Raw genomic sequence first — 16,453 nt, 5'->3', positions numbered from 1 at the left:
TTTGCTGAGATGTGTTTCTGCCACCAATTTCTAAATGAGTCATTTTTTCAAAAGAAATATCAAAATGTCTAAAGTTCAACTTCTAATATGTGTTCTATCATGAATAAAATATGGCTATAAGAGCTTGCAATATCATTGAATTCTTCTTTTCGTTAGTTCTCTTTTTCTTTACACAGCATCCAGACTTTTTCGGGATCGGGGTTGTACATGGCCATCACTTCAGGACACTTCTTTCGCATATTGCATTGCTAGAACATCAAGCCCAAATACAGCCATTAAAAGGACTGCTTGACAAATACATTTTTCTCTAGGCATGAAATGTTTAAATATAATATAGGCGCAGACACCTTTCAGCCCCCCCCACAAATCCAGTGCGGGCCACTCTGGAGGTCTTCTTCACCAGCTCCAGAAGTGATGTCTGTTTCATTCGGAAGAAGCTCCAAGGACTGTTGTAGCCAATCAAATAAAATGAGTCAATGGATGTTTCTCTGAGGCCACGTTCTCCTAGTCACCTGACGTGTGATTGGCTGCAGTGGTCCCGGTAATCTCCAAATGAGGCAGACATCTCCAGATCTGCGGAGGTCCTGCCGTGTGGATTAGTCTCCATTTTTTATTTTAAAACCATTCAAGCCTAAAAATAATATAAACAAGTGATGGAGAACCCTTATCATTTCATGTGGCACAACTGTCATATTCCAGATCTGGCCTCTTCATTCCTCCCCTCACAAAGCATCGCAAGTCTCCACTGCTAGTCTAGCTGCATCAACATCATGTGACCTGTGCGGCAAGACATGTCTGCCTCTAGTGCGGCATTAGCAAACTTATCCAACTGCAATATACCGGTACTCATACAAAGGAATAACCTGGCAAACAAATGTGCAACTTCCTTTTGTGTATGGCATTCTCTCATGTTCTGCTTCGGTAAAATGTTTCTTTGTAGTTGTTAGCATAACAGGAAGCAAAGGCGCTGAGCATTGGGCGTGCATGTTATTTTGCCAAAGGAGTTGTCTTTCTTCCCAACAACATGAATATACAGAAAGGCATCCTAATTAATTGAATATGCAAACCTTGCAATCTGCCACTGTCTTTAAGTGGGTCACAGAGTAACACCTTGTTTTATCAGCTGTGAAATGCACATGGATTATCAGGATATACATAGATTGCATTTCTCCCGATTACTTTATTAACCCCAAAAAAGGGAACCCAATATAAACTATGAACACCACCTTTAATGCCCCTTTCACAGTATCCTGATACGCTGTATATAAGTCCTCAATCCGCTCTGCATAGTACAATAAATATATTTTATAACCCCCTGTAGAGTGCGGTCCGATCCTACAGACGTCACTGTTCTTGCTTCGGCACCTCCTCTCCCGTCACCAACGCTGTCCTACTGCTTCTTCATGTGGGTGACGTGTCCTACATCATCCACGCAGTGTCCCAATCACACTCCTGTACAGGCGCACTTCTCTGCCCTGCTGAGGTCAGAACAAAGTACTGTAATGCGCATGCGCTAGGAGAGGCCGAGGAGCGCTGATGACCCGGAAATAAAGCCGGCGCATGCGCATTATAGTACTTTGTTCTGACCTCACCAGAGCAAAGTACGTCTGCCCAGGAGTTTGATTGGGGGGATATTGCATTCATGACGTAGGATGAGTCATCTACATGAAGCAAGCAGGAGGATGGCGATTGTGACGAGAGGAGGCACCGAAGCAAGACCGTCAACACCTATTGGACTGGACCACGATGTATGGGGCATTATAAAAGGTATTTTTTGTGTTATGCATAGGGGGTTGGCGACTTATATGCAGCTCACTAGAATACTGTAAAAGAGGCATTAAAAGGTGGTGGCCGTAGTTGAGATTGGGAAAATCTGAAGACAGGTTCCCTTTAAATATGCTCATCATGGACTGTTGCAGTGCAATGATTTACCCTCAACAAAACATATTTCTATGTATTAGGCCATGCTCAAACATTCCAAGTGCTATCCTTTCCTATAAAAAGAAGCTCCTGGGCCAGTTTTTCACAGTGAACAGAGATTTGCACGTGATATGTTCACAACAGCAACAAAATCTCTGATCCTTGAAAATAAATGTATAAATCAATTGGATAAATCACAAAGACCAAAGCCCAAAAAATAAAACGATAAATTCGACCATAGAATTATGCTTCATAAAAAAGAATACATCTATTTGATAGTTTGGACAGTTGATGAAAGACACATTAAAAGGTGAATCCAGCCCGGATAACATACATTCCTATCTGGGAGTAAAATATGGTTGCACAATAGACACGTATGCTCGTACATAATGTGATCTCTGACAGGCTTGGATGATGTACAAAGCAAACAAAAGGCAAAATCGGGAAGTGACAGAGTCGGCAGTTCTGCCTGTATAGATGGAACGCCCTCGGCAGAGCCGCTGAGCTCACAGATGCCTGCCCCGCCATCAAAGTGATGTCATTGCCACAGCCAATACCAGACACTAAGCGCTGCGGTGGAGACTCACTAAATCCAGAACATTGTATGAAAAGGACATAACCCTTTTAAAGTCTCCCAAAAACCTTGTAATAAATTTGATGCATTTTAAGACTTCTTTTAGTTGTAACTATTTTTTTTTAGACAGTTTTCAAAGCAATCTAGCAAGTATCAAAAAATATTTAAGGGCTTGTGCAGACGACTGTATTTTTGGTCTGAGTGCGACTCAAAAAAACATCGGATCGCACTCGGACCAGTGATAATGTATGAGGCCGTGCGCTTGTCTGATATATTCCTCTGTCTGTACGAGGGAAAAATGGCTGCATGCACGAGTTTGACATTCAGTTTGCACTCGGCTATACAAGTCAGCAAGTGAGTGGAAAACACTGGACTCCACTCTGATGACATCTGAGTGCACCTCAGTTTCAATGCACTGACGCACTGGAGAAGATGGAGAATTTTTTTTTTTCCACCTGAGAGAATCAGATCACACTGTGCTCACACTCTGATCAAACTCAGATCAGAGTGTCACTTGCACGATCATCCCGATTCTCTCGGATGTGAGAATCTACGGCCATCTGCACCTGCCCTACAACACATAATAAATCTGGTCTGAGGAAGATTCACAAGTTATTCAGCGAAACTGGATCATTTCGCAAAGTAAATCTCTCCAATGTGCCACTTATACAAGGTGATGTGGGATCAGAACAAGTAAAAAACCACGGAGGCTTTCCCACAAGGCATCATATGCAACGCAGACCAGCAGAGACGTTCCGTGCCATGGCACCGTGTCCATCCACACGCTGCATAATTACAGCGCAAGTGAGACCTTAATAATGTATGGCGCCTGTGCAAGCAAGAAGCTGCCAAAAATATGTTAGAAAAGAAAGCCACATTAGCTTTCATCTGTGGTTTGTGAACCTTGACACATTTCTGAGTCACAATCATGTTTACAAACAAGTCAGAAAAAAAGATTCACACCGAAAATACTAAATGCGCATCAGGGCGTCCCAAAATGTGTCTTTTTTTTAATTAAGAAAAAAATTCTTTATTATACAAGAGCCGGTGATAAAAAAAAAAAAAAAAACAGCAATAGTGACATCTGCAGGTAAGAAGGTGACACTGCTCAATGGGCCAACGCTGATGAGAAAAATACAAAATGACACATACAACATTACTATTTCCAATGAAGCTTGTAGGAAAGTTTATATACTAAATATACCCAAATTTCTCATTTTCTTTGAAACTAATGAAAAAGCAAACATTCACCGCTGAAACGGTTAAATTCTCTTAAGTATGAACATTATGTGCTCAAACAGCATTCCTTCCAAGAATAAGCCACGCATTCTGGAAAGCATTATCTAACACTGACATCTTCACACATTCAGGCCTCTAGGCAGTGACAAGATCCACCATTGTGGAATGTGCACTTAAAAGAACTTCAGGTTGACATTAATTATGAAAACTTTGATGGGAGTGGATTTAAAAAATAAAAGAGCAGTTACATAGTTCATAGGGTTCCGCTCTATGATGTCCATACCCTCTAATGGATTCTGGACATTTGTGACTTGTATTAAGAAAAAAAGAAAGTCTTCCCTGCATGTGACACACAAGCCTAGGTTTCAGGATTCGTCTTTACTAGCAAAATTAGGACATAGGATGTAAAACTGCCCTTCTGGTTTGCAATTGCAGTGTTTGAGGATTAAGTAAATGTTGTTATTCATCCGCTGTGCTGTTACTGTAGTATATCACGGATTGATTAATTCACAATCACACTGACTATGCAGCTACAGCACCTCCCTATCACAACTGAATATTTGGATTGTTATACATAGACTGACTATTACTCCCATTTCCAATGTGCTTGTCTAGTGCAGTAGTACAACTTAATCCAATATTGGTCTTTTCTGTCTTTATGTGGAATGAGCTACCCTGTAAAAGCATAAAATGGTGCTGCTTGAGTGACCGGCTGCGAGAATTTCCCCTGATTGACGGTGCTAGACAATGTGACCTGATAGCTGAAGGGCATTATGGGGAAGCCAGCCCGACTGTACCTGTCAACATTACCCCGCTCTGACCATTTAGGAATGTGTGAAATGGCACTGGCTTTTTGGGGGGAAAGTGGAGAAGGGCCAATCCACGCATAATCACAAGATGTTTATATAAGCTGGAATCTGCAAATTTGACTCAAAGTTGATTCTCAGATCGAATTGGTCATCTCTGTAACTCACACATTTACAGTGACAGAGGCCAGGCAGTGTCCTAAATGACTTCATCGGCCTCATAATAATGGGCCTCTGTCAGGGTTTGTCGGATTACAACAGAATCCCAAACGTAGCGCTCAGAGACGGGTATATGTGTGAACCTAGCCTTATCTATGTTCAATTAGAACAGGGCTTTATTCAGTTATTGCAGCTTAGCTTATCTACTGTAAAATTCACTTCTGGTCTTAAGGGCCCTTTACACATGGCGATATCGCTAGCAATATCACTAAAGCGTCACCGATTTTGTGACGCAGCAGCGATATCGCTACATGTGATACTTACCTCCGACCGGCTCCCCCGCTGGTTATCGCTGATCGCGTCAGATCGGCCTGGTCCATTTCTCGTCGTTGGCTTCCTGCTGGCGTCTGAAAGGTAAGTACGACTGCTGACCGCTGCTGCATCACTAGTGAGATCTGCCTGTGTGGCAGCTCACTAGCGACCATTTAGCGATGCACCAGCGATCCTGACCGGGTCGTATCGTAGTTGGGATCGCTGGTGCATCGCTAAATGTAACGGGGCCTTTAAGGCTGAGATTGCAATTCTGTCACACGTCCATGCTTTACACTGCTGCACAACTCATTTGGACTCCCTTCTTTAAACTTGCATAAACAGATAATTGAACTATAAAAAAATAATTACAATGATCAGGTTATACCAAGAAGTAAAAGAAGATCTAACAACAACAATAAAAGTGCATTTGAGCCTCTATAGCAGCGGTACCTGGAAATCCACATGAAACCTATGCGGATGTTAAAGAAAAGTGATAATTGGTTCAGCAATGAAAGAATTACAAGAGCAGGTGAGAATACATGTGTGTCATGTCCTTACACATGACTAGACCTGTCATGAGTGACAAGCTAAAAGTTATATTTAGAATCTTTACCTTTCGGACCACATTAGTAAATGTTTGCTAAATTTGGCTTTCAATGCTTAGCTATTTTACCATCAATGCTCTTTTAAAGGGAATCTGTCAGCAGGATTTTACTACCCCACCAGGGAGAAGCAGAGACCCCGATTCCAGTGATGTATCACTTAATTTACTGCATGTGGAAATTTTGATTATAGACTTTTTAATCTGCAGTAGATCAACCAGTTCTCTGAATGCTGAGCCCTATATAACCCTGTCCACACAATGGATTGACAGGTGCCTGTATGCACTGTGCGTAGGCAGAAAGCTGCCAATCTGTGGTTGTGCTACATGGCAGCAGGTTTACTAGTCCTTTAGTGATAATCTCCTGGTGATAAAACAATGATTTAATAAAAACTACACTAAGTAGCCCGGTATGTGATACATTGCTGAAATCAGGGTCTCTGCCCCTGCTCTCAGATGGGGTAGCAAAAATCCGCTGAAAGATTCTGTGCAATGGGTAACTCATTAAAAATTATTTAAAGGAGTTTTATGTTATACAGACTGCTGATCGATTATTCAAAAACCAGCTCTAAGTTGCTCACTTTTTACGAGAAGCAGCGAGAGCACAGTGGGCATCGTGCAGGCTCAAGAAAAAGTCCCATGGGTTCTGGCAAAGCTTTGTGCTTGCACTCATTCATGAGCTCAGTGTTGCTATGTGCAGATGTGGGTGCTTCAAAATAGTGTTTTGAGCAATCAGTGGGGTCCTGACGACCTGGGCCATCCCCCATTGGTAAAATAATTGAATCTGTGTAACAGATCAAAAATCATAAGGAAACCTGCCATTCATGCTGCCCTACCACAAGCACCATGAATCAGAGCCTGATTCTGAATTGCTGCATTGAATTCAGTTTGAAGTGACAGACGGAGATCTGACTAGTCCAATGGTGTCCCGGATGGATTCTCTCCATCCCCTGCCATGCCAGTTGATTACCAGGTCCATGGGTGTGCATACAGAGAGATCTGTCAATCAACTAGAGCAGGGCAGGCAGCTTCCCAAAGTATATTTTCTCTTTATGTAAATCATACCTGCAATCGGGCAGCATGAATCTAACGAAAGGATCCCTGTAAAATGTAAAGTACCATTAATACAGAGTTCAGAGACTGTGACAAAAGGGAGATGCTATTATTTGGACACACGCAAGACACTGCAAATAGTGGTGCAAGCAAAAAAAAAAAAGAGGTTGGTAAATGGCAGAATGCCTGCGGCAATAAGGCATTACTGGAATCATGTCGTAAGCTACTTAATTTACATTCCCATTGATGGCGCTTAAATTGAGGGTTTAGAATGGAAAATCCACTTCTGCAATCATAAGGTTGCTCGGAAAATCCAAGATGTCACTGATTCTATGTGCAGAAAGGGCTGAAGAAGATACAATACCCTGATCAGAGTATACATACCACTGGTAACAGAGAGTCAATGGCCACTTACCAATAGATCGCTGTTACCACCGTTGGAGAAACTGAGACTGGTGATTAAGCCTTAATACATTCCTATGGCCCAGAATATATGTTACCCTAAAGATACAAGAAGGACCCCAGATCACCATCTGGTCTATCCCGGGCCCTAGCTGCTTTTATGCCTTTAGCTAAAATGTTGGTTCTAAGATATTTGTTATCCACATAGAGAGACTGTCTAACAGGCCGACATATCATTGGTGCAACCTGTGCAATAGTAAAGGGGCCCATTTCCACCTCCTAAGCCGACATAGCCATACAAGGGCTTGCACCAGAAATTTTTAGGGGCTTTGTAGCAAAAGGAGTGAATACATATGCACATGCCGAGTTTTAATTATTTGATCCCATAAATGTAACATATGTCTATATTTTTCTCATTTCACTAACTTCAACTAATTAGTGCTGATGCATCACACACAAATCAGATTACAAAAACATTTAAACACAGGTTGTAATGTAACAAAATGGGTAAAACGCCAAGGGGGATGGGTGGTGATGGTGTGGGGGGGGGTGTTGAATACTTTCGCAAGCCATTGTATTATTTCGTATTTTTAAAAACATTTTTTGCATATTTTTACTGTATTTGTTAGTCCCCTTTGAGGGGCTAAACTTGCAATTGACTGATCGCTTCAATACTAAGGTATATACTAAAAATAGAGGTCACTTATGAACTCCAGTCATCGACTGGTCTTCATAGGAGAACCATCATGGCAGGATACAGGGGTCTTCAGGAGACCCATAACTGTCATTGCAACTCAACAGTACCCTGGGATTGTGTTGCAGTTGGGGCCGATGGGCACTTAGAACGGCAGCCCCATGGCACAAATTGTAAGTGCCACTTTTAGAGATTGACATTTGCATTCGACAGGATAACTGCAGTAGGCAGATGATGGCTGAATAGCACAGCCATTTTCTCCCTGGAAAGATACAGGCTCAGCTCCTGAGTCCCCATTAAAGACAGGGATCTGATATTAGACAAACCAGTATGTCCTACTGTAAGTCGGTAAGGGCTTAAAGAGACAACATCTATCACTCAACCATAAGATAGGTGATGAAAGTATGATTGGGGTTCCTACCCTAATTTGTGCCCCCAAATCTAGCATGAATGGAGTAGTATACTGTGCATAGACATTTCTGCCACTCCAATTGCTTATGTGGATCTCTGGGCATGGCAGTGTGTATGTATGCCACAGAATGAGTGGGAATGGGGTTGTGGTCAACCATGCAGATTACCACTCCATTCACATGGGGAATACAGTTCTCGTCATTGGTGGGGGCCACAACAGCTGATCCACCACAGTATGGATTTATCAACTTTTCTGTTCATAGTTGATAAATATTGTTGATGGGATAGTGCCTTTAAACTGCAATCTATACAAATATTATAATTGATACTGACCAGGTCCAGGAACATCTGCAGCAGAGACATCTCCTGCCCATCGACTTGTGTTTGACACAAAGGCAGCGCTTGAAATGTAATGTTTGGGTGGTCCTTCATAATCCACAATATCATAATGACCTGGGCCAGGGACAATGGGTGTCTTGGGCACTGAAACTGCAGGAGCTGAGAGACAGAGGTAATGTTTCTTTCTAAAAAAAAAAAAAAAAAAAAGCAAAAATATATGGTTGCACTATAATACAAATAAAAAAGATAGCATATGTGAAGTGCATATATTAATTTTTTCTTCACGCATCTGTTTCATGTTTTAATTACTTTTGCAGACCAAGCCACGGACACACCTCAGCAAGGTAAACAAAAATGCATGATGATATGAATGTGATCATAAATCATACACAGATCAAAGGGTGTATCTAACTAATCCCAAGGCAGAAAGAAGATATGTCACAAGCTTTACAAAAACTCTTGAATTCTAGTATGTACTAAAACCCATCAGAGGTGCACCTTGTCATGATTGGATGGGCTTTACACTTTTTAATCTAAAAATGTAAGTATCTTACATTTTTCACGCATATAGCAATAGTGGAACTCATGTATTCATTTGGTACATTGTTCAGACGCATAATACGTGTATATACACAGTGGGTATAAAAAGACTACACCCCCGATAAAATGCCAGTGTCATATAAAAATAAAACATGCCAAGAAGAATCATTTCTGATTTTTTTTTACACCTTTACTGTCACCTACTTACTGTCTCCTACAATCAGTCCAAATCCATTGAGAAACCAAAATAATTTTGAAGGGGAAAATAAGAAATAACAAAACTAAACTAACGTGGTTGCATAAGTTTGATATTTGAGGATGTGGTGGAGTTCGGAATTAGGCAATCACATACTGTATTAAACTCATTTTAAATAATGGTCAGTTGTCTGCTGCTGTCCTTTAAAGTGATTCTGATTAACCCAATAAAAGCGTTAGGTGTTCTAGTAGGATTTTCCTGACATTTTCATAGTTGCAATATTCAGCAAAAGTCATGGCCCGTAAGCAGCTTACAACATAGAAAAGGGATCTCATTGTTCAAAGTTATCAGTCAGGAGAAGGGAACAAAAGATTTCCAAGGCATTAGGCATACCATGGGACACTGAAAAAGGTCATCAAGAAGTGGCTTAAATTTGGATCAACAGCAACATTACCTAATACTGGACACACTTGAAAAATTAGATGAGCCATGTGTCATGATGCCTCCGGTCAGCATCATGATAGACAGCTCAGCCATCCAATTTGAGGCTTTTGCGTGCAGGCTGTCATTATGGTGAGTGACAATCCAGTTGCGCAGTCAGGGCCGGTGTGTGCTGGGTTTTCTATTCATAAACAAAAAAGGAAGCACTCTGTAGAGCCATAGCATGCAAGCATGAAATATGAAAAATGATTTGCATTACTGCATTAGAAATATGAAAAACTGAGAAAGCTTAGCGCATAAAATGGCCAATTTATGTGTACCTGGAAGCCACGTAAAGGCATTTATCATTTTCCAGGACCCTAATCTAATGCCAATCCTCACTTAGACTAAAGTCTTCATCTGTATGGGAACCTATGTAAATCCTCTCTTTAGACTGAAATCTATATCTCTGTGGAGGGGTGGTGGCCCTGCTGTGGGTTTTCTACACATGTCTCCTGTTTGGAATGATTCCCAGGTTATTTAGATGGTTGTCTGCCTCTTATCTCTGCCAGTTGTAGCTGTGCTCTCTTATGCTTGCTTGCTCTGTGCTGAGTTCTAGTATTTTGATCTTTGCTGACCGATCTTGGATTTGCCTTTCACCATCTGTATGTCTAGCCCCTTTGTCTTGATTTGCTACCTTCTTGAAACTTTGACACTGGACTGTGACCTGACTATGCCTTTGCCTCACCCATCTGTTTTTTTCCATACCCTCCTGGCTTTTGACCTTGGACATATGTGTCCATAAGTAGTGACTAGCGTCACACCATGTTGATAGCATTTAGTTTTTTTGAATAGGAAACTATCAGAAATTCAAAGGGTACTTCAACAAAGCATTAGGTTAAGGGTGTATATATTTATGCAACTTCATTATTTAGTTCTTTATTTTTATTTTTCCACCAGAAAAGAATTCAGTTTGTTCTTTAATTGAACAGCTTATGGGTGATTATAAACATGGAAAAATTATGAAATTATTCTTCCTGGTATGATTTTTGAACATGAGAAAAACCTGGCCTTTTAACATAGGTGTTTCAACTTTTTATACCCACTGTAGGACTGAACTGTAGCCACACTAAGCCATGGTTCAGAACCAGAAGACCAAATGTGTACGACTCTTTACCGGTGACAGAAAAAGGCTTAGTGGAAGCCCGAATCAAAATCAGGAGATCATTGCGAAGATCCAACAGAACCCATGGAGTGTGGAAGGACTATTGTAGATATTGTAGAGAATCTTGCACAATTTTGAAGGAAAAAGGGCTTTCCGTATACCCAATAGACATACTACATGGAAAGCAAGTAGACATTTCAGACATGAAGAATATAAGAACTCTAGTACAGCCTATTGGAAGCAGCAATCCTAAAATTGAATATTGACTCTTTAACCCCTTCATGACCCAGCATATTTTGACCTTAATGACCTGGCCATTTTTTGCAATTCTGACCAGTGTCCCTTTATGAGGTAATAACTCAGGAACGTTTCAATGGATCCTAGCGATTCTGAGAGAGTTTTTTCGTGACATATTGTGCTTCATGTTAGTGGTAAATTTAGGTCGATAATGTTTGTGTTTATTTGTGAAAAAATTGGAAATTTGGCAAAAATTTTACAATTTTCAAAATTTAATTTTTATTCTGTTAAACCAGAGATTTGTGACACAAAAGAATTAATAAATAACATTTTCCACATGTCTACTTTACATCAGCACAATTTTGGAAACAATTTTTTTTTTTTTTGTTGTTAGGAACTTATAAAGGTTAAAAGTTGACCAGTGATTTCTCATTTTTACAACAAAATTTACAAAACCATTTTTTTAGGGACCACCTCAAATTTGATGTCAGTTTGAGGGGTCTATATGGCTAAAAATACCCAAAAGTGACACCAATCTAAAAACTGCACCTCTCAAGCTGATCAAAACCACATTCAAGAAGTTTATTAACCCTTCAGGTGTTTCACAGCAGCAGAAGCAACATGGAAGGAAAAAATGAACATTTAACTTTTTAGTCACAAAAATGATCTTTTAGCAACAATTTTTATATTTTCCCAAGGATAAAAGGAGAAAGTAGACCCCAAAAGTTGTTGTTCAATTTGTCCTGAGTACGCTGAAACCCAATATGTGGGGGAGAACCACTGTTTGGGCGCAAGGTAGGGCTCGAAAGGAAAGGAGCGCCATTTGACTTTTTGAATGGAAAATTAGCTCCAATCGTTAGCGGACACCATGTCGAGTTTGGAGAGCCCCTGTGTACCTAAACTTTGGAGCTCCCCCACAAGTTACCCCATTTTGGAAACTAGACCCCCCAAGGCACTTACCTAGATAGATGCATAGTGAGCACTTTGAACCCCCAAGTGCTTCAAAAATTGATCCTTAAAAATGAAAAAGTACTTTTTTTCACAAAAAATTTATTATAGCCTACATTTTTTCATTTTCACATGGGCAACAGGATAAAATGGATCCTAAAATTTGTTGGGCAATTTCTCCTGAGTACACCGATACCTTATATGTGGTCATAAACCACTGTTTGGGCACATGGCAGGACTCTGAAGGGAAGGAGCGCCATTTGACTTTTTGAATGGAAAATAAGCTCCAATAGTTAGCGGACACCATGTCGCGTATGGAGAGCCCCTGTGTGCCTAAACATTGGAGCTCCCCCACAAGTACCCCCATTTTGGAAACTAGACCCCCCAAGGAACTTATCTAGATGTGTGATGAGCACTTTAACCCCCAAGTGCTTCACAGAAGTTTATAACGCAGAGCCGTGAAAATAAAAAATCATTTTTTTTCCTCAAAAAAGATTTTTTTAGCCCACAATTTTTTATTTTCACAAAATAACAGGATAACAGGAGAAATTGAACCCCAAAAGTTGTTGTCCAGTTTGTCCTGAGTATACTGGTACCCTATATGTGGGGGGGGACACTGTTTGGGCACACGTCGGGGCTCGGAAGGGAAGTAGTGACGTTTTGAAATGCAGACTTTGATGGAATGGTCTGCGGGCGTCATGTTACATTTGCAGAGCCCCTGATGTGCCTAAACAGTAGAAACCTCCCACAAGTGACGCCATTTTGGAAACTAGACCCCCCAAGGAGCTTATCTAGGTGTGTGGTGAGCACTTTGAACCCCCAAGTGCTTCACAGAAGTTTATAACGAAGAGACGTGAAAATAAAAAATAATTTTTTTTCCACAAAAATAATTTTTTAGCCCCCAATTTTTTATTTTCCCAAGGGTAACAGGAGAAATTAGACCCCAAAAGCTGTTGTGCAATTTTTCCTGAATACGCTGATACCCCATATGTTGGTGTAAACCACTGTTTGGGCACACGTCGGGGCTTGGAAGGGAGGCAGCACCGTTTGACTTTTTGAAAGCAAAATTGGCTGGAATCAATGGTGGCGCCATGTCACGTTTGGGGAGCCCCTAATGTGCCTAAACAGTGGAAACCCTGTTAGGCTGGCGGAACGCACCAAATAATAAAGATGATAATGAGGTGCGTTCGCAGCCTGGGGTCCACCGTGCAGAGATGTGGAACTGCTGCTCGGTAATGGCGAAGGCTATACGGCAAATAATAAATGAACACATGCGGGTAAGCGTCACCAGGTGTCCAGGAGCGAGTTCTGCTGCTTCACAAAACCGCGGTGCCAAACAATGTAAATGCCGAAGCCTGTTAAGCTCACGGGGCTCGGCCGGATGAGCGCTAGAATACGGACACAGGACTCTGCTCCAAGGACTCGGGTTTAGAGTCCTTCGAGTCCACTAGCGCTCGGCGCAGCTGCAGCGGTGCCAGCAAGGGATACAATTATAGACAAGTGTGCAGGTGTGCACAGTGCAGCTCAGGCAGACGCCTCTAATTGCCCAGGGTTGGGCCAGATAAGCGCACAGGTTGCGCAAGGCACTGCACAGGCAGTGGCTGTCACTTGCCGCAGTACGATAGTGCCCTGCAGTGAGCGACACCATCGGATGCTAGTGTGTGCAGAGTACTAGGAGCACAGTGGCGTGAGCATAGCCAACCATTGGCGCGGACTCTAACTCTGAATCCCTAACAGACATGCGTATCCAAGGGAGGGGAGTTATAATAAGTCAGTCACCAGATACATGCATCCATGAACATACACACAAATAACCATTAGCGTCTATACAAGCGCATGGCCGCTCGGCCATGCGACTCTTTTATAGCGTCGTCCATCCGGGACCTTCCCAGTGGACCAATCCGAACAGGAATGGGACCTGCGCATGTGACCTCTGACCACCAATAAGAGGTCATCCCACGGGCATGCTCAGTAAGCAAAAGACAGGACTTAGTTCCAGAAGCGTCTGCTTGCTGCTGACTCAAGCATGGTGTTATAGCAGAGCCTGAAGAAGTAAACAGATGCCTAACATCAGCTGGGGCAAGACGCCGGGACCGACGTCTCTGCTGAGCAGGAATCTCTGCAGAAGCAGAGGAATGGGAGACCACAGAGGACATGGCTTGAGATTCCCCCTGTGCAGTTGGGGAAACTTGACACCCTCAACCCTAATCTTAACCCTAACGGAAAAATAAAAATAAATATATTTTCTTTATTTCATTATTTTTCTCTATCTATGGGGGTAATAAAGGGGGGGTTATTTACTATTTTTTTTATTTTGATCACTGTGATAGGGTCTATCACAGTGATCAAAATGTACCTGGAATGAATAAATGAATCTGCCGGCACACTGCGCATGCTCCCGCAATTTTGGAAGATGGCGGCGCCCATGGTAGAAAAAGAAGGGAAACTGTATTAGGCGTCGGGTTCCTGCCTCTGCACAGGAGGAGTCACGAGCCTTGCCCTCTGCGGTCTCCCATTCCACTCCGGCCGCAGAGGAGCCTGCTCAGCAAAGAAGTTGTTCCCGGCGTCTTGCTCAGTCTACTGCTATTGGCTTGGTTACTGCTGCCAATCGGGGTTCAGTTATAGTAACCTGCAATACCCAGCAGCGAGCAGATCTTGGGACTAAGTCCTTCTTTCGGCCCACTGAGCATGCCCGTGGGAAGTCCTCTCATTGGAGGTCTGAGGTCACAAGCTCAGGTCCTATTGCTGCTCCCATTGGACCACTAGGAAGGTCCCAGAGGGACACTGCTATAAGAGTCACATGGCCGCACGGCCATGCACTAGTATAGGCAGTAATTGGTAGTGATGTGTGTGATGATGGATGCTTGTGAACCGCTGAGTGACTCATTATGAAACCCCTTCCCTTTGATACGCATGTTGGTAGGGTTCAGAGTTCTGAGTCAGCGCCGAGTTGTGGCACTGCCTAGCGCCGTAGTGCTCCCAGCTCCTCACACATGCTAACGCCAGTGCGCCACTCTACCTAAAGCACAACGCTACTGCAGGTACTGCAGCATCCGTTAGAGCGACGCCATGCGCGTCCTATGCGTTTTCCAGTCCTGAGCTTAGGCTGCTTAGTGGCGTCCGCCGCAGCTGCGCTGTACACACAGTGCGGTAAGCAAAGTTCAGCTGTACCATGTGACTGCTAACAGGGCACAGCATTCTATAAGTGTCTGTCCACGCATCGCTGTGGCGGTGCTGAGCGCTAGTGGGACTAAAGGGGTTCTAACCCTGTGTCCTTGGGGCAGAGTCTTGTGTCTTAGCACTAGCACTCTCCTGCCTAGTCCTGTGAGGATAAACAGGCTCTCGCACTTGTTCCAGCGGCTCAGTGAGGTAACTGAGTTTGCTCCTGTACACACCGGGTCAGCGGTTAACCCGCCAGTGACTAGTTAGTGCTCCGCCATTACCAAGCAGCAGTTAACATCTCTTCATGGTGGACCACGGGCTGCGAATGCACCTCTATACCATCTTATATTATTTGGTGCATTCCGCAAGCCTATAACACACTAGGAGGGACACCAGGACTCGGGAGGTACCGGGAGGGGGGAGCATCAGAGGGCAGGAGAGGGGGAGCAAATACTGACAGCGGCGGCAGATCGCTGTCGTCAGTCGGTGGCGGGGGCAGATTGCCCCCGTCAGTCGTGGGGGGGGCAGATCGTGGTCTCCAGCCATGGCCGATGATATTGCAGCATCAGCCATGGCTGGATTGTAATATTTCACTAAGTTTCATTGGTGAAATGTTACAATTGCTCTGATTGGCTGTTTCACTTTCAACAGCCAATCAGAGCGATCGTAGCCATGGGGGGGCAAAGCCACCCGCCTTGGGGTGAAGTGTAAGTCCTCCTGTACCTGCAGGTCAGGTGACCTTTCAGTGACCCCGGTCACCTGATCCGCAGGAATGCGATTTCCATTATGATGCCTACGTAGGCATCACAGGTCGTAATAGCACGACTTTTCATGATGCCTACGTAGGCGTCATAGGTCGGGAAGAGGTTAAAAGGCCTGGACACATGACTTAGGATAAGAAGCCAAACCAGAAGCTACATTTTCACTCAAGTGTTTGGTGTTTTGCCCTCCTCAGTGCAAAGCAGGTGAACTAGTTTGGCTTTGTCTGACAGGGGGTCTATGGAGTAAAGTTTCTTCAGGTGGAGAGCACCAAGTTGGCGTAGAGAGACTTGTAGGACATGCATTGCTTCTTTGTGAATAGAGTGGTGCCAATAATGTAAGTCCTGTGCCCCTAGTTATATTTACCAGCACTATTTTTTATTTCTTTCCAGCTCCGCTCTGGTCCCGAGCCGAGTATATAAAAAATATGGTGTGGTGCTTTAAATATGCAAGCAGTCTGTTCAGAGACAAGGAAGACAGGAACTCTAGTGCCATATGTGATGAACCCGCACCTCA

General features: G+C 43.1%; 1 protein-coding gene across 4 annotated transcripts in view; it reads right to left on the bottom strand.

Annotated features, from left to right (window-relative positions):
- STPG1 (sperm tail PG-rich repeat containing 1) overlaps window positions 1-16,453 on the bottom strand; it is a 179,954-nt gene that overhangs the window by 35,218 nt on the left and 128,283 nt on the right. For all 4 annotated transcript variants that reach the window (XM_073572565.1, XM_073572583.1, XM_073572573.1 and 1 more), the window contains exon 7: window positions 8,505-8,695. In XM_073572565.1, the coding sequence (XP_073428666.1) occupies window positions 8,505-8,695 (191 nt within the window). The remainder of the gene's footprint in view (window positions 1-8,504; window positions 8,696-16,453) is intronic.

Source organism: Dendrobates tinctorius, unplaced genomic scaffold (genome assembly GCF_039654945.1).
Source record: "Dendrobates tinctorius isolate UK_male_01 unplaced genomic scaffold, ASM3965494v1 ptg000007l, whole genome shotgun sequence".
NCBI lineage: Eukaryota > Metazoa > Chordata > Amphibia > Anura > Dendrobatidae > Dendrobates > Dendrobates tinctorius.
The sequence above is the reverse complement of the archived record's forward strand: the minus strand, read 5'-3'. Positions and strand labels throughout refer to the sequence as shown.